This window comes from Periplaneta americana, chromosome 8 (genome assembly GCF_040183065.1).
Source record: "Periplaneta americana isolate PAMFEO1 chromosome 8, P.americana_PAMFEO1_priV1, whole genome shotgun sequence".
Taxonomy (NCBI): domain Eukaryota; kingdom Metazoa; phylum Arthropoda; class Insecta; order Blattodea; family Blattidae; genus Periplaneta; species Periplaneta americana.
Window position 1 is genome coordinate 177,138,071 of NC_091124.1, and position 25,308 is coordinate 177,163,378.

Sequence of the window (25,308 nt, forward strand, 5' to 3'; positions counted from 1 at the left end):
TCGGTATCGTAATACTAGTTTTCCATTCTTGAGGTATTTCTCCAAGCTCTAGTATTTTATTAAATAATACTTTTATCTGTTCTCGTATTCTCTTCCCTCCAAACTTCAACATCTCGTTACTAATTTCATCTTGACCAGGGGCTTTTTATTCTTTAATGTCTTCATTGCTTCATTTATGTCTTCTGCAGTAATTTCGTCCATATCATCCCCATTATCACGCGAAGCCTCGGAAATGCAGACAAAAGACTGTAATATATAAATAGAATTCCTGATCTACCTCGAAAATCTGCCGTGGCCATGTTTAGATTGATTACTGGTCATGACTGCCTTAGTAAACACCTCCATCGTATTGGAGTACTGAATCCACCTAAATGCTTACTGTGCACCAGAGAAGAGGACATGGAGATGGAGCACCTGGCTAATTGTGAAACTCTGAGAACATTTGTGAACCTTCCATCAAAATATTGGGAAGCAAGAAGGATGATGACTTCATTGTTAAATCCAGAGCATTAGATACACACACACACACACACACACACACACACACACACACACACACACATAAATAGAATGTATTGAATAGAATCTGCCCTCATTATTACACCATCATAACTTCACCCATCTTTTTAAGCAGATCTTTACACCATCATAGCTTCGTCCATCTTTCAAGCCAATCTTAAAACCTATTGTTCTTAATCCTTGTGTTTCATGCAGTTGCTTCTTTTCATTCATGTACTGGTATGAAACATTATTTTAATAGGTAACAATGTCCGTTTGTACTTTATATTATTACAATAAACATAAAGAAAACAATTATTGTGGTGCACAGTTTCTTACATTTTTCAAAGTGCTGAACTAACATTGATTTTTAATGTCCGAACTAAAAATCTACACATGGTGTATAACTCTAAACCAGTGGTCGATAAAGATTATGTCATATAAAATACAGCTCGCAATATACAGCAAAGGCGAAGGTAGGAGACTGCTTAACTTTGAATGAACAAGTGATGGCTAAGGGGAGGGAGATCATGTCTTACCCCTTCCCCCTGCTTGTTTATTAAGGGTATATGTACGTGAACGATCACAAATATTATCAGAAACTGCAGGCTCAAAATTTCTAAAATTTTATAAGCAAATGAACTCACAATTGAACAAAAATTACAGGGTACCACAACAAAACTTATTAGAACTTAAATATCTGATAAAAGCATAAAAAGGTTATAATAATAATTTTCAAACCAGTTTTATCAAAATATGAAGAAAAAAAATTCTGCAGTTACATCATTTGGTAACCATAACATTGTTATGATCTCTCTGACATCTTTAATATTTTTCCTGCATGTAATAAACACTTATTTCTGAAAAGTAGACTACTCTCAGACATGTAGAGTTGTTTATCTTAATACAATTAATTTTTTATTCGTGCTATATAAAATATATATTAAAATTTACATAATGTTTTGTGACCTAATTTTTCTATTTTCAAAGAAATGGGCATTATTATAGTCTGTCTTTTGCATAAATGCATGTTAAATCAGTGTACAAAATTTCAGAATTCTATCTCTAATGGTTGTAGAGTTATGCAATAATGTGTGAAAATTTTCGAGTTTTGGAAAATTTAATTTAAAGTAAAAAGAGAATTGTAAAAAACATTATTAGTAACCTTTTTTATACTTTTATCAGATATTTAAGTTCTAATAAGTTTTGTTGTGGTACCTTGTAATTTTTGTCCAATTTTAAGTTAATTTTCCTTATAAAATTTTAGAAATTTATAGCCTACATTTTCTGATAATATTTGTGGTCGTTCACGTACATATACCCTTAACGGTTTGACTCGCGATTAAGGAAATACCGACCACTACTCTAAACATACTATTGATTTTTTATTTGATTTTATTTAATTTACTGTCCACAACTCTCTTGGTCTTACATTCCTGTATGAGGGCCCAAACATACTACGGTATTTGTTCACTTGGTGAAACTGACATTCATTTTTTCAACCTGGAATATGTAGGTACACTGGTGGAAAGAAAAAAATTACATGGCAGCTATGTGGTACAGCTGTTCCGAAATGTTGATTCTTACTATCTTTATGATTCCAACTTATTATTTTCCCTCCCATTTTTTTTTCCTCCACGAGTGTACATGTTTTATATAGCTATTCTGCTGTTGCTCCATTAACACAATGAAACCTCTTATGAGAGAAGAAGTGGCTCAATATCATAGCCTCTAAATTGCTGTATTTAATTTCTTCATTTCTTAGACACACTGCAGGTTACATTCATTCACAAACACATGCTGGAACAGATGCACTGTGCAATTGATAAGAGCTATCACACCACCGCATTGCTTGAAATATTTAGAAAAGTAATAGAGAGATCGGTTTTATAATTAATCATTTTTTTCAAAAACAGTGGCGACTGCAGGTTCGATGTTTCTCAATCGCCATATATAGGCCCGCTCCCACTTATTGGAATGGAATCGAACAGAATTTTTCTTCATAATGTTTTAAATGGAAAATAACAGAAATCGATGCTTCAAATCACAATGATGTTACGCAAGAAATCAAACAACGGGTCAAGATGGCCAATAGATGTTTTTTTTAGTAGGTTATTTCACGACGCTTTATCAACATCTTAGGTTATTTAGCGTCTGAATGAGATGAAGGTGATAATGCCTGTTATTATTCGGTTGAGAAACTTATATCACCCAGTCTGCTGTCGAAAAATCTGAAAGTTAGAATTTATAAAACAGTTATATTACCGGTTGTTCTGTATGGTTGTGAAACTTGGACTCTCACTTTGAGAGAGGAACAGAGATTAAGGGTGTTTGAGAATAAGGTGCTTAGGAAAATATTTGGGGCTAAGAGGGATGAAGTTACAGGAGAATGGAAAAAGTTACACAACACAGAACTGCATGCATTGTATTCTTCACCTGACATAATTAGAAACATTAAATCCAGACATTTGAGATGGGCAGAGCATGTAGCACGTATGGGCGAATCCAGAAATGCATATAGAGTGTTAGTTGGGAGGCCAGAGGGAAAAAGACCTTTAGGGAGGCCGAGACGTAGATGGGAAGATAATATAAAAATGGATTTGAGGGATGTGGGATATGATGATAGAGAATGGATTAATCTTGCTCAGGATAGGGACCAATGGCGGGCTTATGTGAGGGTGGCAATGAACCTCCGAGTTCCTTAAAAGCCAGTAAGTAAGTAATGCCGGTGAAGTGAGTCCGGGGTCCAGCACCGAAAGTTACCCAGCATTTGCTCGTATAGGGTTGAGGGAAAACCTCGGAAAAAACCCCAACCAGGTAACTTGCACTGACCAGGAATCGAACCCAGGCCACCTGGTTTCACGGCCAGACTCGCTAACCGTTACTCGACAGGTGTGGACCCAATAGATGTTATTTTGGTCTGATTCAACATATGAAGAGTAACATATTATCAAGATCTGTGAAAGTCTGTTATATAAGACCCTTATAAGACCAGTATTACTGTATGCCTGTGAAACGTGGACTATGAACAAAAATAATGAACAAATTCTCCACTGTTTTAAAAGAAAAATATTGCGCCCAGTATGTGACAAGGGTGTATGGAGGAAAAGGTATAACCAAGAACTGTATTTTCTTTATGAAGCTGTGGAAATCTCTAAATACATAATGTTAACCAGGCTAAGATGGGCAGGACACCTGATAAGGAAGGTAGAGGCGGAGATCCCAAAGAGAGTAATGCTAACACAGCCGGATGGGACAAGAAGGAAAGGAAGGCCGAGATCGAGATGGATTGATGGAGTGGATGGTGATGCGAGAGCTCTGGGGTGAGAAATTGGAGGATGGTAGCTTTGAATCACGATGGCTGGAGACGAGTCCTTGAGGAAGCCAAGACTCAGCAATGAGTTGTGGAGCTACTGATGATGATGATGATGATGATGATGATGATGATGATGATGATGATGATGATGATGATGATGATGATGCTTCAAATCGAACTGAATCAAATAGAATAGAATTCATGAGCTAGAATATTTCGCGGGTGCTCATGTAAAGGGGGTTAAATATGAACTGGCTAAAGTGGGATAAGTAAAGATTTGAACCCTCCATTATTACTTCTGTCTTGTGTTAAAGGGGTTAAATTATGCTTCCATCCATGATGCAGTTATAGTCCGGGTCAGTTTACTTCATACCCTAAGGATGAAACCTAACCATTTTTCCCCCATTACTACATATGCTAGTGGATTGTAGTGATTTTCTAGTTTGCAGGTTGAATTTTCTTTTGCCAACTTCGTTTCGAATTTCGGTACTGACAAATACTACAAATGGTAGTGATTTTTTAACTAGTATGTTGGCAGCAGAGACAAATATAGACACTATATTTTGTCGGTACTGGAGTTCCATGAAATTGAATAATAATTTATTAAATAGCCTAGAATGGAACAAATAGATTAATTGAGGAACATTCAAATTATGTTTGTTTTACAGATATTTTAGTGCATGTGTAATTAATTTTAAACATCTTTTTTCATTTACACTGTCACTGAATTCATAATACAGTCTGTTTCCTTGACACTTAACATCAGGTGTTGGTAACTTCCTGACCAGTTGACTAAATTTTACAAAATAAATATCATTTTCATCAGCTTTGAAGATTTTTTTGCTGTGCCCAGAAACTTTCAGGAACATAATTTTAACATCCTCTTCATTGTCAGCTTGGTTCTGGCATATTCCAATGTATCGGAACTTTTTTTCACTCTTTGATGACCCGGATTTCTTGTTTTCACTTACAAACCCTACCAAAACAAACATGCCAGACTTAATTTCAGATCTATCAATGCTGTACACTGACATGGGAATCACTTGTGTTTCACTTGTCAGTATCCCATCTTCAGAATCTCCAAAATCTGTGGAATCATCATCTTATGGTGCTAAAGAAAGTCCAGACTGCATACTTGTTCAGTGATAAATCACTACCTATTATGGCATAGGATTTCACTGTATCATTAGAACCCAAATGCAACATGTTTTTTTCATGAGATTGTTTACAGGAGCCATTTCTAGAAATAAGCACATTCAAATGCATTAGATCGTGGTAGAGCAAACAAATATTTTATACAGAATGGACTCTAACTACTTAAATTACTTAAGAGAGAGTTAAGAGCTATTTTTTATTGTAATAGGTTACAGCAGGTAAGTACAACATTTTGTAACTGGTATTATATGAATACTGTAACACCCCTTACTTAAAGAGTTGTAACACCCGTCACACCGTTTCTGGATAAAATAAATGAAATATTAATTTTAAAATTTTATGATCTCAACAAGCAACCTTATAATCTCACTTTCACTACAGGATATTGTGAACAAATATTTCATAAGATCTTAATTAAAATTTATTGCATATTTTGTGTAACGGGTGTTACATGCTACAGCAATTTTTAATATGCTATAATTAATTTGATCTTACCTTGAATTGTAATATATGCTTGAACTTGGAAAGCTTCATACATTTCCCTCCAAAAGTGGATGATCAACAACATAGTGTTTTATGACAACAGCAGGATCTAAACTTAAGCATGCGAAATAACATATTTACTATTCAAAGAACCTACCAACAAACATAATAAAAACTGCAAAAATATTACATACAAGACAAGTTTTCTTTAAGGGCAGTGTAATTCATACTTTTAACAGTTGATATATCAAAGTGCCATACACTTTATTAATAAATGAAAAAATCACTCAGAGGCTCAGTTGGCATGGAATGACCCAATTTAAATAACATAACCTATTTTACAAAGAGAATGGTAATTTATATTGCAATAATTACTTATATAAAATTAGAGTATTTATATCGCGAAAGAACAATAACAGAATATAAATAACTTGAATATTATTTATATCGCTAAAGAACGATAATGATAACTTGAATATCATTAATTATATCGCTAAACAACGATAACAGATTACAAATGATGACCTGAATATTATTTATATCACTAAAGAACGATAGCAGAATGTAAAAAATTATAACTTGAATATTATTTATATTGCTAAAAGAACGATAACAAAATATAAATAACTTGAATATTATTTATATCGATAAAGAACGATAACAGAATATGTTAACTTGAATATTATTTGTAACGCTAAACAACGATAACAGAATACAAAATATAATTTGAATATTATTTATATCACTAAAGAATGATTAAAAAAATAAAATAAAAATTTAAACAAAACCCGAACTCTCACTCTTCGAATCATTAAGCGAGCTCTCTACCGCTGGTCTATGAGACGCAGATATTTAATAATTCCATAGTTCCGGAACTGCTTCTACAAGGACATGCATCGTGTAACATCGCCGTGACCTGAAGTGGACATAGAAAATTTTCGCTGTTCAAGAGTGCGGCCACTTTTTTTTTTTTTGACAACTGTAACATCTTGAGGCAATACATAAGTGCAACAACATTTTTCAAATTTTCTCAATCCTACTCGAATGGTCAAAATTGCATTTATCATGGGATTTTCCATCCTGTTCCGTGCTTATCTTTCACAAGATACATGTCCACACCTGTGGAGTAACGGTCAGCACGTCTGGCCGCGAAACCAGGTGGCCTGGGTTCGAATCCCGGTTGGGGCAAGTTACCTGGTTGAGGTTTTTCCGGGGTTTTCCCTCAACCCAATACGAGCAAATGCTGGGTAACTTTCGGTGCTGGACCCCAGACTCATTTCACCGGCATTATCACCTTCATCTCATTCAGACGCTAAATAACCTAGATGTTGATACAGCGTCGTAAAATAACCCACTAAAATAAAAAGGAACAACTGGATAATACGCACGGCAGACCAATATCGATAGTCGACTCTACTCGCTGGCCACTAGTCACCGGGCCGTACCGAGCCGTATCAAACAAAATATAATCGAAATGGTGGTAGTCAAATTCGCGACTATATTCTTAAATAATTCACTCCATTAGTCAAGTTCAAGGTTTTATGTAGTACAACGGCGGTTTTTTGAATGCATTAAATGAAAATGAAGATGTAATAAGATAATAAACTAGGTTATCACAAGGAAATTAACAGGAAAAAAGATGTGTTTCACGGAATACAATTAAAATGATGGAAAGTAAATTTCCGGTTAATGTTCGCCAAAGCGTAAAGTACGTAATTATGACGGCGTTGCTGTTTTATTTCTGGCCTATAGAAAAATACCTAGCCTTTTACGAAAAAAAAAAATTTAAGGACCATGAAATTATTCACCGCTTTCATTATAGGCCTATTATTTTTTAACAATATTACGAATCAAAAACTGTCATATTATATAATTTTAACTACTACATGGACGAACCAAATCAAGCTAACCTAACCTAACCAAAGCTAACCTAACCTAACCTAACCAAAGCTAAGCTAACCTAACCAAAACTAATCTAACCTAACCAAAGCTAATTTAACCTAACCTAAGCTAACCTAACCTAAGCTAACCTAACCAAAGCTAACCTAACCTAACCTAACCTAACCAAAGCTAAGCTAACCTAACCAAAACTAATCTAACCTAACCAAAGCTAATTTAACCTAACCTAAGCTAACCTAAGCTAAGCTAAGCTAATCTAAGCTAAGCTAACCTAACATAACATAACCTTCGTAAATGCAAGGCCTGTAACCGGAGCAAGAAGGGATCTCAATCATTTAATCTGCAAGTACACGCAAAAATAAATTCAAGTAAGGATCACGCTCCCACTGCATGAGAGGTCCGCGCATGCGCTACAGCAAAACTGTTTCTGTCCCGAGCCTCTCATCTAAGGCACTCGTCATAATTTACTCGCAATATTTACGCAAATACACATTGTCGCTAACAGTGGTGCTATCTCTCAATAATGTTCAGAACGAAGGAGGTAGACAGAGAGAGAAAAAATTTCTCCCGCCAACTACGCCACACACCAACGTCACGTTCTTATGTTGGTGACATTGTGTATTTACTTAAATTTGGTGCTAAACGTAACGGCACGGTTCAAAGTGACCGTGCTAATTCTCCAGTATAGCGAATAAAAAAAATCACAAGATACATCTGGTTTAACAGCCTTTCAACCTTTGCATTTGACAATGGTAGGATAAGGAAAGAAAATACCAATTTAGAGATGGTCACTACATGCATCACTGAAAATCGCAATCTAAAATATGGAATGAACCATAATGAGATTTAAAATTAAATTAATTATAATATTTCTTATTCTGTAGAAATTAAAATAACACTCACCTCTGCCCGGAAGCTTGTAGTGTTGGAAACATTTTTCCACTCTACGAAGTTAATTTTCCGGCACTCAGCAACTGTTGTCGAGCAACAGAAAAACACTCGCTAAGCGTACTCTTTTTGTGTTTATTGCTATCAGTATGGGCAATTAAATCTGAATATTTTATTCAATTTCACCTTATACCATATTTTACATCCCGCTTTCGAACTACTGCATCACCGGCAACTTCTTCCACCCAAACTTTCAATTCAACACATTATGTTTTTTCCATACATCTGTAACACATTCTCAATCACACAAGTCGGTTCGAAATTTGATTTCACATTGAGCTGGAGACATGCCTGCCAACAATGAGTAGTATGGTTTTAAGTTTTAAGTATGTCTGTGTTACATAAACTATAATGCGGAATGATAAATTAAATAATATATCATAATAGACTACCATAAATTAAAATAATAATTCAATTCATTATCTATTCCTTATAATTAAATATATAAAATTCATTTACAAAATCAATGCCACATTTGATTCACTGTAACGAACGCGGCATATCGGGCATACCGTATTTGTACAACAATGGATGAGGCACCAAATCGAGTTAACATAAAACGATGATATTTTATACTCTCACAATTAAAAAGTGTGATAATACCATACTAAACTCTGGTTTATCATTAATTAACTTTGTTGTCCGCAAATACATATAAAAACAATTACAACATCTTTATAGAAAAGAAAACCTTAAAAATATCATCTCCCTCTATCGGGATCATAAAAGAATACCAAATAAATAATTTAAAGAATTGTAGAATGTGTGAGGTTAGTCAAAATAAATAATAATAATGTTTAAGTTTAATGTGTCTGATTTAGCACATTTATTTCGAACATTAAAAGTTAAAACGATTTTGCGCACTCTGTTGGTGAGCTTGCCGAGTTGACTACAGTAGTGTAGAGAAATTTATTATGTTTTGTAGGGAAATTTTAATTTCTTTGGTTGGTAGAATTGATTACTGATCCTAATTTTGACGATTCTGACCTCTGCGAACGAATTGTGGGGTGAATGGAAATAAAAAAGTGATTTTACAGAGACGGTGATTATTTAATGCAGAAGTGACAGTTGTTCATGTTTTGAGAAGTGTAGTTCTTTTCCAATATTGCAATTAAAATGGCTTGGATTGGCATCCGAGTAGGCGTAAGCAAGTTTCTTGCTACTCCTTCCAGTGTTACTTCAGCTAGCAAACCATTCTTGCAGATTAACTTACAGAGAATATGTCCAATTCAAGCCGCGAGTATTTCAGGTTCTGCACTTAGAGATAAGAGCAAAGTAAGACCTGCACCATTTCCTTATAAGACAAAAAGTTATAACATGTGGCGTGCATGGTTACAAGATACAACTACTCACAGATTTGATGAAAACACCAAAATAATAGTTGTGGAGGGACCGATTGCGGCAGGAAAAACAGCATTTGCCAAAAGTTTGGCAGAGGATTTAGACATGTTACATATGCCCGAAGTTACAATGGATAATTTATATATCAATAGTTACGGTTATGACTTGAGGAAATTGGATCCTAAGCTACCTCCGGGAACAAGGAGTTTCGATGAAAAAAACTTTTGCTTGGACCCAAATCATGAAAATGTAGCAAAGTTTCAGATACTGAAGTATAAACTGCGATATTCCCAATACGTTGATGCATTGGCTCATCTTTTGAATACAGGTTTGTACGTTGATTCCAACTTTCTAACACAGAGAAACTGAAGTGCAAACATTTAAATGAGTGATCTATAATTCGGCCAAACTAGCAATGAGGTAGTTCCCTTCGTATTCCGCTTACATACCTTGCGTGTACGAATGTGTGACAGGTTAGGTTTGGGTAGTTTAGGCTTTTGCTATACCTTGCACATACGGTCAACTGCATATCCACAAAAAAAATCCCGGTATCAGAACGACTACACCACCGATTTTTTTCAAAATACCCCATTTTAAAGTCCACACCTGTGGAGTAACAGCGCGTCTGGCCGCGAAACCAGGTGGCCCGGGTTCGAATCCCGGTCGGGGCTAGTTACCGGGTTGAGGTTTTTTCCGGGGTTTTCCGTCAACCCATTTTGAGCAAACGCTGGGTAACTTTCGGTGCTGGACTCCGGACTCATTTCACCGGCATTATCACCTTCATCTCATTCAGACGCTAAACAATCTAAGATGTTGATACAGCGTCGTAAAATAACCTAATTAAAAAAGACGCTTTTTAAAGCAGTTTTTCAAAAGTTCTTAGAATTTTTTTCTGAAACAACTACACTACCGGTACCGATTTTTTTCTTTACAATACTGATTTTAAAGGTGGTTCATTCTACTCGTTAAACGAACATAGGCCTACCCTAACCTAACTTAAAATACTTCTAGCTTTCACTTTCTTCAACAAGACACTCTTCAAAATACCTGCGTCTCTATTCTCCACAGGATCAAAAAATGTCGCCCTCTTAACTAAATTCAAAGCGATATGACTGTAGAAGCAATGTAAATTCTGTAAACTATGAATACTTAAATCCCTAAAAACTTACGATCCACAACCGTTGTCTGTGAAACTTCCACCTTCTGCATAAAAAAAAAACTGCCAATGAGGTAACATAACACATAAGCCACCAATTGAAATACTTGTTCCAACTTTAATTTACACCGTTCAGAACATACCTAAAATATTAAAATTCAACTAAGATTATAGCCACTGACGTGGTCGGTTTCGGTTAAGGCGCTTGCCTGCCGATCTGAAGTTACACTTGGGCGTGGGTTCGATCCCTGCTTGGGCTGATTACTTGGTTGGGTTTTTTCCGAGGTTTTCCCCAACCATAAGGTGAATGCCTGTAATCCATGGCGAATCCTCGGCCTCATCTCGCCAACTCCCATCTCACTATCACCAACCATCGACGTTAAATAACCTCGTAGTTGATACAGCGTTGTTAAATAACCAACTTAAAAAAACTAAGATTATAACTAATTGACACCGAAAAACAATCAACACCTACGAAAAGTCACAAACATGTAATCTACCTACAAACACTAAAACTAATAAATCGATGGTCTAGGTTGTTATAGACAATTGCCAAAATCCCTTATAAATTCAACGATTTTCATTGCCGAAATCACCGGAACTACCTCAGCATCAGTTTCATGTATAATTTTATGGCTTCAGACCTCATTGTTGAATAAGATACTTTTTTTATGCAGATGATAAAATACAGAGAGTTCCTATGCAGACCAGTACCACTCCAACCAATCAATCAAACTCCTGTATCTCCTTATGAGGAGCATAGGGCATTCACAAAGTGCCTCCATCGGACCCTATTCATAGCCAACTTTTTTCACTTCACTCCATGTTTTCCCCTCCCTAGCAATTTCCTCCAAAACTGTTCTCTTCCATGTATTTTTTGGCCTTCCTCTTGTTCTACTACCCTGGGGGTTCCAATCCAAAGCCATATTTTCTACTGCTCCATCTTCTTTCCTGATTGTGTGCCCTATCCAATTCCACTTTCGTCTTTTGATTTCTATTGTGATTTCTTTCTGATTTGTTATCTTCCATAGTTCTGAGTTTGTGATCATATCTGGCCATCTAATTTTTAAGATTCTTCGTAAACATCTATTAACAAATGTTTGCAGTTTATTTTGTATAATTTTTAAGATTCTTCGTAAACATCTATTAATAAATGTTTGCAGTTTACTTTGTATAATTTTACTTGTTTTCCATGTCTCACAGCCATATAATAAGACTGATTTCACGTTACTGTTAAAGGGCCATATTCATAGACATTCTTAGCGCAAGCTTCCGGTGGATGATCAGCGAACTAACATTTTTCGTATTCATAAACCAGTGTTAGCGATATGATATAATATGAATCCTGTACAAATAATCACTCGATAGCTGGGGCTAGTTTAGCACGCTCGTAGCGCGGGCTAGCGAAATGTCTATGCATAGCACCCTAAGATTTTAATTTTTGTAGATCTAGATATAATATAAGATTTCCATATTGGGTACAACTGGACAAATGCACTAATTTCATTTTTTATTCGGTTTTTTACATCCTCAAAGGCTCCACCATCCTTGTCAATTATACCACCCAAATATTTAAATTCTTGGACAGTATCAATGGTATTATTATTTATTATAACTTTATCTGTCTTTTTACTATTTAATCTCATTTCTTTAGTTTTCTTTATGTTTATTTTCATATGAGCCCCTTTTATTACTTCTAATAAAGTACTGACTTTATTCTGCATGTCACCAAAACTATGGGAAAGCAAACAGATATCAGCGAAATCCAGATCTTCCAATGTATCGTTTAAACCACTCTAACCTCTACCTAACAAAATCTGTTGTCAGGTGGTGAGCAGTCATTTGCCAGCGTACAGACAGGTTCGTGCACGCTTCCCTACACAGATCAGTCCTACTCCACCCCTTACACTCAGCTTCGTTGGAACAGAAACTCCACATTACTGTCATTAAGCTTGCAGAACATTACTACCCAGGACCGATCTGCATAGGAACTCTGCAGTACACAATTTGTTACACCATAGTTGGACAGCAAAGTTATCTTTGAAGCTAAGCAAGTTAGGCAATGTTGAGTACAACTATTTTCTTGAAATCTAGATGTGAAGCAGGGTTAGTGATTTTGTGTTGTTGATACTATAGTCCCGTCGCTCTAATTTCCGGCAGCCAATCGTGTTGCAGGTCGGCTACATTTAAACGTGTGCGTCTTGTGATTCGCTGATTCATTTCTTAAGGCTCGATAAATACTTAATATAATCGCCCGCCATTTTAGCTCTTTCGTTGGCGTTCGCAGAAAGCACACGAAGACATTATTTGCCATTCAATTATTTCCTGAATTACATTGCGTTTGATTTATTATCATAGGAGCTACGACATGATAATGTTTAACGGTGTGGCAAATAGATTCCTCGTATGGTAGCTCGGCAACGTAAGAACAAAAATGGCGAACGATACTACCTACCTAGACTTTATAGAGCCTTCACTTTCTAAGACGTAAGCAAAGAGGCGGAGTAATGCCGGAAATAACAGCGTCGGGACTATAGTTTTAACATTCTTCACTGTCTTTTCAGTTTGCTATAGGCAGGTTATTAAAGACTAGGGACAAGTGAATTTTCAACTTAACTTTACTGTTATTGCAAGTTATCTTGAACGTTACATCCCCTAAGTCTGTCTTTCGTACTGCTCGGTACGGCATGTATTCATCAACGTAACGGCAAGGCAAGGATGCCGCTCTCTCGGGTAACATGACTCTTTTCAGAAAACGTTGGTTCTTTCACTTTACGACTCTCTACTGTAAAAGAACTTGGTTCAATACAGACATCAACATCTCACGACACTCCGGTTTTGAGAGGAGAACATAGTTTCGTAGCAGGTTTTAATTAACCTGCAATGAGTAAGTATTTAAATATAATCGTGTGTACACTCCTCCTCTCTCATCCGGCCTGGGGACTGGCAATGGCGGAGTTATTACACCTAAGTTATTTCTATAAATTATATAGGCCTACATGTCTTACACCTACAGCTAATATGTACATATTCTTATAACAATATTTTACAGGGTTATTATTTGAATTTACATTAATTTACAATTATACACAATCCATATTCCTATCATCTTCATCGCTTGGTCCAAAATTAATTAATTATTTCGTCAATGGCATCATCCATTCGGAATTATCTTTTTAAACGTAGGTACTACTTTCTGAACAAGATAGAATTCTTCGATTGTATCCCGAATGACATGTTGATCAAAGTCGTCCACTTCAACTTTATGCAAGTCCTAATTCTGGAATGAAATAGTATGTTTTGCGGAACTATAACAAAATAATAACTTACAACAGTAATTAATTATGTTGCTCACAGTACACACACTATTGTACATAACTATTATAGCAATAATTTCTAAACATTACATACCTATTCTTTCCAGGAGTATTGTGAGGTTCATTCGGTTGTAATTCAATATTCTTCTTAATTGTCTTCATGGAACTAATGCTTTTGCCAGAGTATTTAGCCGCTCTGTCATATTCCTTATCAAGAAGTTCTAACAAACATTTGTTTAATTTTTCCTCCTTGCAACACTTAATTATTATATTTGCGATAATTTCTCTTTCTCCGCTGTGGATAACAGCGTTACTTTTTCTCCGTGGTGGTGTGATTCACCATACTACCCTGTGGTTGCTGCTCCATGTTAACACTACTCGATGCAGTGGAGGAAATAGCTCTATGTTTCTTGACAAGAGATTATGATGCGGAGCATGCGCAAACAACTCAGTTGGCTCCACCCACGTTATGCGCTTCCTTCCCTCTGCCCCTCTTAGGAAGTTCAAGATAACTTGCAATAACAGTAAGTACAGTGCAGTTGCATCACACTTGATTCAAATAACAAGGGCGAAAGCAAGCCTGTAGAGTGCGAGGTAAAACGCAGCATTTTAGATCCGTAATCTCCGGTGTATTGCACTCATATAACTTTCATTAATTAATGGCATGCATACAGTCATCATTTAATTTCGCTGTGTTACAGTAGTTGCTGAAAGTGGTGTCCATTAATATTCAGATATTCCCGACATCTTTTGATGAAATTTGAATTCATACGCAAAAGTTCTTGTACAGTAACTCTCTAAGGTTTCAATTTTAAAAGTTTAATAGCTGAAGTTTTTGATACACCTACTTCTTGTGCAACACGATGTACCGGTAAAGATTTATTAGGAGAACGTTCAAGTGATGCACCAATATCGAGTGTTGCTTCTGTTAGAACCCTTCATTTTGGCCTACGAATTTTAGAGTTTGTCGACATGAATCTGTTTTGACCTAATTTTCGTACATAAATATTCGCCGTTGTAAACTTTTCAGCAGTAATTTCAGTTATTTAAACAATTAATTTAATGCACAGCGCACACACTTCAAACATATTTAAAAGAAGTACACGAGCACACATGTCTTCTGTCACCAACATCTCAGACTGTACTAAGCTGTGGCAACGACTGGTAACATACAGGTCTGCGCAGCCTTTAAGCATGAAGCAATCAGCGGTTGGGATCTTTCCATGTTCTTTGGATCAAGTGTGATGTAACTGCACTGTACCTACATATTAACATTATGTGACTAACATATTGAGACTATTTCTGGAATGGTGTCTTTGCTCATGTTGCTGTTTTCTTGCAGGACAAGGAGTGGTACTGGAGCGATGTGTTTACAGTGACTTTGTGTTCTTGGAGACCATGTTCAAATCTGGCTACGTAAGCAAAGGAGGCAAGTCTTATAAGATTAAAACGTGAAGCTAATCTTTTAATAAAAGACATCTTTAGACTTCAAATCGGTAGTAGGCCTAATTGTGTAGTAAACATCAGCCGGGCTATCTTCCCACAATAGAGGTCCAGGGCACATACTTTACCAAATGTATAGGGGAGACTGTTGTACCTTCATCATAGTGTACATTTGAATATATTTTGTTTTTTAATTTTTGCTGCTACATAGAGGACTCAGACTGAAGTAGATTGTAGAGAAAGCTGCAAAGTAGCTCTGGTCATAGTTTCGGTTTGATTTATTGCAAATTGTGAGTTCTGTGGACAATAGTAATATACTTTACAAGAGCGGTATGTTGACGTTTTCATGGTCGAGGAAAAGATTGAAAAAGCGAAACGTATTTGAGCTTTTTTAATTTCCGAGAACATGAAAACAAACATACCCCTCGTGTATCGTGCATTATTTTGTGCGAAGATCATTTATTACATACCTGAAAGACGAATTTCTAATTAGTTGCAATGAAATCTCCATGTTGGTTTTTGTTTAATGACGGCAACTTCGGAAAACCAAAATATCTTTCTTCAACATTGTTGCTATAAAATGTTTTCTATGTTTACTATACTCCAGCAGGCCGTGATATACGTCTGTCTTTTTTTTCCCCCCAGTCTATAAATGCGAACTTAAAACAAACGGTAAGGTTATGTAATGATTTATTTTTTATTTTAATATTTTAACAATATTATTTATATAACATATTGCAGTAATAACATCGGCATCTGGAGTCTTGTTGATTTTTTCACGGCTTCCTTAATGTTACTTGTATCAGGAATGCAATAAGTTTCGTGTAGTAGTAGATTTTACTTAATTTTTGCAGATATTTAAAAACAATAATTAACATTGCAATTTAGGTGAAATTGCAGTGGTAAGTTTCCAATTTGTAATTATTACTATGTTAAACGTCTCTAAAAATAATATGTTAAAAGCCTAAAGCAGTAAAATGAATGTCGCGCTTAAGTGGTAAGAAGAGGGAAATAGTTATGTGTGTTACGTTGGGAAAACTGAATGTGGTATTTCACACTTACCGTGTATTGGTTTTGTGCGGAAAACAAGCAAATACGCACGATCTCGCACAAAACAATTTTTTAGTACCAAACATAAACATTTCATTCACTGGTATATGTTTTCTAACACAAAACCAATTTGTATTTGTTACTATCAATCAAATACCTACAGTATGTTCCCTATCATCTGGTGAGTAATAACATATTTTATTTTCCATGATTTATTCGAATCTCTAGTTTTGGGAGCCATATTTGTTTAAATGTGCACCCACTTATACCTACGAACACAAAAACATCTTGTACCATGGAACATATTCCAAGGAGTTTTTGTTTTTCTTTCATTTTAAGATCATGTCATGAAGTGAATCTGGAGTTAAGATCGATTGATTGATTTGACATAAAGAAAGCTGTTAAAGCAATTATTCCTCCTCCAGGAAATAAAATTTTAATTAGAGAAGCCTGCTATAGTTTATGATCGCAAATACATTTCAAATATAATTGTCAGTTTTTACAACTATATTCCCATCTATATTCCATGTGCTCCAACTTACAAGAGGGATGTTCCAAGGTATCTGTTGTACCTTGGATCACATTACATATCCTTCATTTTATTTTTTCCATACTTAATAGGTCTGAAAACTAGGAAATACATACAGGAAGTTTTAAAGAAATCTTCAATAATTATTTCAAGCATTTTTTTAATTTAGAAAATTTCATTTCCCAAAATTAAAAAAATGAAATGTGAAAAGTGTTTCAAGGTACAATAGTTGCCCCTACATCTACGATGGTGGATCAGAAAGTAACAATACAACTACACAATAAAGATAGCGCACATGTTACTGTCAACTTGTGAAGAGCAGCATAGTGTTGTGCGATTTTTGTGGGATAAGGACATAAGGAGGGGTGGCAAATTTTAGAACTGCCTAGGGGCAGCACTATCTATACCTGCTGATGTCTGAGCATTTAGAGCAGGGATGGGCACAGTGTTCCTGTACAGACACTGTATAAACCAACCTTTCATTTCTCCCTCCTCAAATATTCAACCTTCTGCGTGTACATACAGCAAGCAGAGGTTGAACTCAGTACCATAGCGTTCTAATCAGGGATGTGTATTGTATTGTATTGTATTTATAAACATTCCATGGTATTCATACATGCTTACAGCTAGAATATGGAACAAGTCAAAAAACTTAATACTATTATAAAATCTTAATTTATAGTCACAGTCTGGATGAAATATATACAGACGAGATTTACAATATAGTCTACTAGTACAACACATAGTTTTAGTATCAATTTCATGAAGTGTTATTGAATGTCATGAATTCACCTACAGAATAGAAGGCGTGAGAAATTAGGTATTTCTTTAATTTGGCCCTAAATAATCTTATGTTTGGAGTTTCATTTTTTATATCAATAGGGAGGCTATTAAAAATTTTTTACTGCCATATAACGCACTCCTTTTTGATAGCACGATAGACTTGCCGATGGAGTATGAAAATCATTTTTTTGATGTGTATTTATGCTATGAACTGTTGAATTAGTTACAAAATTTTCATGATTACATACGAGGAAGATTATTAATGAAAAGATATACTGACAAGCAATGGGCATTATTTGTAGTTTTTTGAAAATAGTTCTACACGATTCCCTAGATTTGGCACCTACTATTATTCTAATTACTCTTTTTTGTAATAGAAATATGTTACTATCTGTGGAATTCCCCAGAATATTATTCCAAAACTCATTACCGAGTGGTAAGTGATGGAATATAGCGAAGACATTGTAGATTTCGTTTTAATTTCCAAGAAACATGGGAACAAGACTATTTTGTTATTATGAATAAAAGTAAAATTCAATGCCTCAACTCTTCAGTTGAGATTTAATATCAAACGGCACTTAGAATTTTAAAATGATTTATATTAATAAAATAGTTATTTACATGTGATAAAGCAATGTATTATTTTACTATAATTTGTTGTGCAGATTGAAATAGTGAGAAAGTTTTCAAGAATCTTGTCCTTGTTCCTGCAATAACTCCTATGTGCAAAATATACAATTTTTCAGTAGGAGGAAAAAACACATTTATTCATCCAATGGCAGGGGAGTGAATTCTTACATTTTCGAAAGAAAGAAATATGATGACATAGGAGATTTTATTATTTGCTGTATCACTATTTAAGTTATTTAATACAGCAAAAATCAGAAAATCGATAAATATGTCACATAGGAGTTATTGCAGGATAAACGATGATCTACAAGAATAATTTGTTATTAGAAAATCCAAAATCCACAATTACTACTAGTTGAAAATGCAGTCTGATCAATTTATCGCATTTCAAACACATAGGCAAGTCGTAGACAACAATACACTTTTTCAAATGACAGATAAAACCAGCAAGGAATTGTATGAAATATTATCGAATTACAAGTCTCCTAACTTACGTAATCTCGCAGCTAAGATGCTGGCAATCTTTGAATCTAGCTGTACACATCTGACAGCCCATCATCTCATAACTGCTTTGCGTCTAACCTAATATAGACAGACTCGGCCTGACCAAACAGTATAGGCAATCTAGAGCTTATAAATTATTATTTATAATGAATGTTAAGCCATAGTTACCATATGAATGCTTATATTACATATCGAGGGCATCGTGCCAGAAGCATCAACAAAACTGCAACTTTACATTAAAGCCATTTAAATATAGAATAATTTTTCCTATCCTTGTCTACATAACAAGGTACTTTCTTTGATATTTCCTCATCCCATTTTAATTCTCGAACGATTGTTTTCAAACATAAATAGGTTGCCCTTCTGGTATGATGCCCTCGATATTGTACTTGATTTGAAATGTTTAATATATTGGCATACCACATTAGTTTTGTACATCTCTAAGCTGAAGGGAGACCAAGTTCATATGTTGTAAACACGTCTGAAATATTGTGGAAGGGATGAATGGATCATAATTACCTCCCCTCCATTATGCCTGTGCCTGATTTAGAGCATGTTTAATGTAATGTTTTGAACTTGCCATGCCAGCTTCATGGCTTAAAAATTGAGAGAGAAAATTTCTAAGATTTTCAGTGTCCAATAAGACAGAAACTTTTGATAGTTGTGTTTTTGCCAAATTGGCAGCACTGTAAACCACTTCAACTAACTGCACAAGCAGAAATTCTATTCTACCATGGCCATTTCTGGCTTGTATAGTGAAGATCACGTAAGAGTAGTTCCTAAAAGTCTAATTTGGCCAGCTCTTCAGTGTTGCCAACTAATACCAGATATCATCAAAGAGGGTGAAATCACAATGCTACGTACTGAAATAATAATCTATACTAATAATAAATCTGTAGCCGAAATTTTTCTGGTAATTTTCAATTTTCCAAAAATAATTGTTCCTAACATATATAATTAACCACCCTGAAACCGAAAATCGCTTTTTTGAAATTTTTGTGTGTATGGCTGTCTGTTTGTATGTTTGTTACCTTTTCACGCGATAATGGATGAACGGATTTCGATGAAAATAGTAATATAAATTATGTTCGTTGTAACTTAGATTTTAGGCTATATGGCATTCAAAATACATTATTTAAAAGGAGGGTTATAAGGGGGCCTGAATTAAATAAATCGAAATATCTCGCTTATTATTGATTTTTGTGAAAAATGTTGCATAATAAAAGTTTCTTTAAAAATAATTGGCGATAAGTTTTATTCCTTGAAAAATTTTGATAGGACTGATATTTAATGAGATAAATGAGTTTTAAAATTAAAATAACTGCCATCTAAGGCCGTATAATGATATAAAAAACAAATGATTTCGTCTATAAGGGGCCTTGGACAGCAACAATCGAAAGCTATGAAAGATAGCCTACAGAGAATGTTTCTGTGTTTGTATGAAATAATATCGGAAGCTAAATTAACCTATTTATATAATTAATTATTATTTCACCATTGGAAAGTGTAGTTTCTCTAGATGGACATAATGCTATAATGTTATTACAGTAACTTCTGATATAATATAATGTAATGTAATATAATATATAATATAATATATGTAATGTAATATTATATAATATAATTTAAGTTATTTGAAGGGTTCAGAACCATAGTGGGCCAAGCGCCATTTACTGAATACGTAGAAAACAAGGGTTACAATTAAGTTATTACCATAATTCAATGGAAACCTATAACAAGTAAAATAAAGTATACACATTAAATCTAAATGATGTCAATGTTCATTAAACTATGGTTGCATGTAATAAAAATTAGAAACATGTTAAAGGAATTGTCATTGCACCAAATGAGTGTCTCTGGACCAAAATGATCGCATTTTAATTATTTGGATGCAATTTAAATTAAGTAACATATAAAACGATTTATCCTTCTATCAAACACGAATGTTCCCTGGATCAAACGTCCTATTTTAATTATGTAATTACTTTATATTTATTTTTAACGGGTGCAGCGGAGCGCACGGGTACGGCTAGTAATAATAATATAGTGTTAACAATAACAATGTCTTGCTTATTTACCACATCTCATCTTTATGTTGCGAGATGTTTCCTAAATGGTTCAATACCGGTAATTTATTTATGAAATAGTATATTTTCCTCTTGGACTTCTCGCATATTATGTTGGTAATTAGGATTAGTATGATCTAATATTACAATTTATTTTGTCAGGCAACATGAAATTTATTGCTTTGACTAAAGAGTTTAGATTCATGAGACCTAACCTAAAAATGTATTTACTTGCTTGCATTTTCATCAGTTTGCTTTACTGTAAACCGAAATCATTGCTGCCAACATAACAGAAAATAACTACCAGTTGTAGTATTTGTCAGTACCCGAAATTTGAAACAAAGTTGGTAGAAGAAAATTCAACCTGAGAGCTAGAAAGTCACTATAATCCACTAGCATATGTAGTATTAGGGGAAAAATGGTTAGGTTTCACCCTTTGGGTATTAAGTAAGCTGATCCAGACTATAATAGCAGAAGCGTACTCTTTGTCTCATTAATTTTACATTAACATTCAGTGATTTACAGTAAAAGAGTTTGCAGCACTGAAATGTTATTGTACTTGAGAAATAAAGAATTAAGGTAATAGAGTTTACTTTGTCATAATCTTGCGAAATAAAGTACAAATGTTAATTCAAAACAGTGCTACACAAATGGCTATCGATGGTACCACAGTGAACATCATAAATAGAAAGACAGATAATTTTCAGTTAATGCAATGTGATTTCTTTTCAGAATCTATACTAATAATAAATCTGTAGCCAACATTTTTCTGGTAATTTTCGATTTTCCAAAAATAATTGGTGTCTTGAAACCGAAAATCGCTTCTTTGAAATTTTTGTTTGTATGTCTGTCTGTCTGTCTGTCTGGATGTTTGTTACCTTTTCACGTGATAATGGCTGAACCAATTTATATGAAAATTGGAATATAAATTAAGTTTGTTGTAACTTAGATTTTAGGCTATATGGCATTCAAAATACTTTATTTAAAAGGGGGGGTTATAAGGGGGCCTGAATTAAATAAATCGAAATATCTCGCTTATTATTAATTTTCATGAAAAATATTACATAACAAAAGTTTCTTTAAAAATAATTTTCGATAAGTTTTATTCTATACAAAATTTTGATAGGACTGATATTTAATGAGATAAATGAGTTTTAAAATTACAATAACAACGCCATCTAAGGCGCTGTACTGAAATAAAAACAAATGACTTCGTCTATAAGGGGCCTTGTACAACAACAATCGAAAGCTATTAAACATAGCCTAAGAGAATGTTTCTGTGTTTGTATGAAGTAATATCGGAAGCTAATTAATTGTTTAATTATTATTTCACCATTGGAAAGAGTAATTTCTCTAGCTGGACATAATTCTACAATGTTATTACAGTAACTTCTGAAACATATAGCAAGTAATATAAAGTATACACATTAAAACTAAATGATATGTCAGTCTTCATTAAACTATGGTTACATGTAATAATAATTAAGAAACATGTTAAAGGAATTGTCATTGCACCAAATGATTGCTCTCTGGACCAAAATGACCGCATTTTAATTATTTAAATATAATTTAAAATAAGTAACATATTCAACGATTTATCCTTCTATCAAACACGAATGTTCCCTGGATCAAACGTCCTATTTTAATTATGTAATTACTTTATATTTATTTCTGACAGGTGCAGCGGAGCGCATAGGTACGGCTAGTATTCTAATATTCATTGTAAGAAAAGCCTTTTCTTATTGAAGTAGCTGCTATTTCAAATGTCAATGTTTTATGTGCTGTAAGAATAATGAAAAGTATGGACATGTAGTCTGCAGGAGCTTCATCATTGTAAACGAAGTTATTCTGCAATAACTTACTGCAAAATTCTGAATCTGTATAATGACGAAATGTTTTATTATAATTATCTGAAAAAGAAAAAGTAACGAACTTCCTTTGTAGGTAATTGCAGATGTATTTGTTGCAGCTCGTAATGTGTACTACGACATCCAAAGCAATACACTTGGGGAGTTGATGAAACCACATCTTGTGATCTACTTGGATGTCCCAGTGTCAACTGTGCAGCAACGCATTACAGCAAGAAATATTCCCCATGAAGTGAACTCCAAAGTATTCACAGAGCAATATTTGTCTGATATGGAGTATTTCTACAAGCAGCGTTATCTCAAAGAGATTGGGTGAGTGGTGATTTTTCTGGTTTAATCTTATTTAAGGTACGGTCACACGTCGCTACTTTTGCTACGCAACTTTTGTACTGCAGCTGCAAAAGTTGCGTGTCGTGTTCACACGTAAGCCAAAAGTAGCGCGCTGCACGCTACTTTTCGTGCTGCGCAACCCGAGTGCAGCAAAAGTTGCAACTGGAGGTTGCGAGTCTGTTCACACACAAGGCGCTACTTTTGCAGCCGCAGTCATGCTGCAGGTTTCCATCTCCGTGTTGACTTCTCAATATACATTTTGTGGTTATGTTCGCATTATTAATAAACTCATGCGAAAGCTTACTTATCTATTATTTGCTTTTCTGTCCTAACTAGTATTCAGAAATAGGCATTATTTTTACTATAAAGCTTTTAAAAACGCCTATATACTTAAATGATAACCAACAGCATATTCACGTAATCAATGTTGGCAACCCTCCTGTTTGAAACTACGCTACAGAAAATTAAAAAAGTGAATTATATTGTCAGCAAATATGCTCAGACTGTGTTGTGTATTTAATAACTGTTATAAATAATTTATTTTCATCACAGCTAACATTAAAATACATCCAAACAATAAAGTTATCATTGGCACATATGGGTGGCAACACTGGTTGCAACCGCAGCAAAAGTTTCAACAAAACCGATATCAAAAATGCTGCGGCTGCAACCCCGAGAACCCTGTTCACACGTCGCTACTTTTAAGTTGCGCACAGCATGGAAAAGTAGCGGACAGCAGGTTCGGCAGCCGCTACTTTTTGGGTTGCACCGTTGTTCACACGTCGCTGAACGAGAGTTGCGCAGTTTTTCGTACTGCATCGCTGCAAAAGTAGCAATGTGTGATCGTACCTTTAGATTTATAACATAAGCTTTCATTGTCAAGTGAAATTAAATAAACTGATCTTTTACAACAATATAGGGATGGTATAGACAGCACAAGGTACAAGACCATCTGTAACCTCCTGTATATTTCAGCACATATAGTTTTTATTAGTAATAGCAAGTGCACAATTAATTATACTTAAGAATTTAATTATAATAATTTTCTAATGTTAAATTGAAAACTTAAGGGGAGAGGATGGATTTTTTAAAACTTTTTTCCTATTTGGTGTAAAATATTAATTTTTTGTATGTAGAGAGCTCATAGCTGTAGGAACTCAACCAAATTTAAATATTTTGAAAAAAAAAATTATTTGGGGGCCCAAATTTGAAAAAAATATACCCAATGCAGGATTGTACTAAAACCGATATATCTAAACCATTTTTAAAGATAGATTCAAACTTTTTTTTTGCAATGTATTTGCAAAAGCATGTTCTACAAACTGCCTGTAACAGAATTTTGATATTTGTCCCTACGATTGTAAAATAAACAATTAAAATTTAATAACAATTTTCTGATTTCCTTTCTTGCAAACAAACGGACGTATTTTTAAAATGAAATCAATTAACAAAATTCTGTCACAGAGAAACGTTTCGTAATAGTCTTGTGTTCTAAATTTCATGCATGTATCTTTAATAGTTCAGAAATTATATCCATTTTTGTCTGGCAATGTAGCAGAAAAAATGAAGTTACAGGAAACCGATAAAAGTGGGCGAGTGATTTAAAAATCTATAACGCAGGAAGTTTAAAAATGACGTCTCAACATCCGATAAGGGCACAAATACCCACAAAATGTTATGCAATGCATTCCATACATATCAAAGAGTATTTCAAAGAAAAACATTTTTTTTTTTGAAAATGTAATTTACTGCAAACAACAATAAAAGTGGTCTGACTAGTGTAATATGTAGCTAATCGGCGATGTATACGATGGAGGGGGGAAAGGAACTGGCTACCCTACCCCGTTATCTCCTGCTCATAAGTTGTGCCTTATTGATATCACTTTTGAGATTCAGACATGTCTTCGGACAGTTGACTAAACAACAACAATATAACATGTCATGCAGATTAATTGTGTCAGCCAAAATAAAAATAATGTCTTACTAAGATAC

The 25,308-nt window shown here is 34.5% G+C and overlaps 1 protein-coding gene across 1 annotated transcript in view; it reads left to right on the top strand.

Annotated features, from left to right (window-relative positions):
- The first annotated feature begins 9,254 nt into the window (after positions 1-9,254).
- Positions 9,255-25,308, top strand: part of ND-42 (NADH dehydrogenase (ubiquinone) subunit ND-42) — a 34,170-nt gene continuing 18,116 nt past the window's right edge. Inside the window, exons 1-3 of the mRNA XM_069834109.1 lie at positions 9,255-9,968; positions 15,456-15,542; positions 23,088-23,298. Coding sequence (XP_069690210.1) covers positions 9,416-9,968; positions 15,456-15,542; positions 23,088-23,298 — 851 coding nt within the window. The 5' untranslated portion in view covers positions 9,255-9,415. The remainder of the gene's footprint in view (positions 9,969-15,455; positions 15,543-23,087; positions 23,299-25,308) is intronic.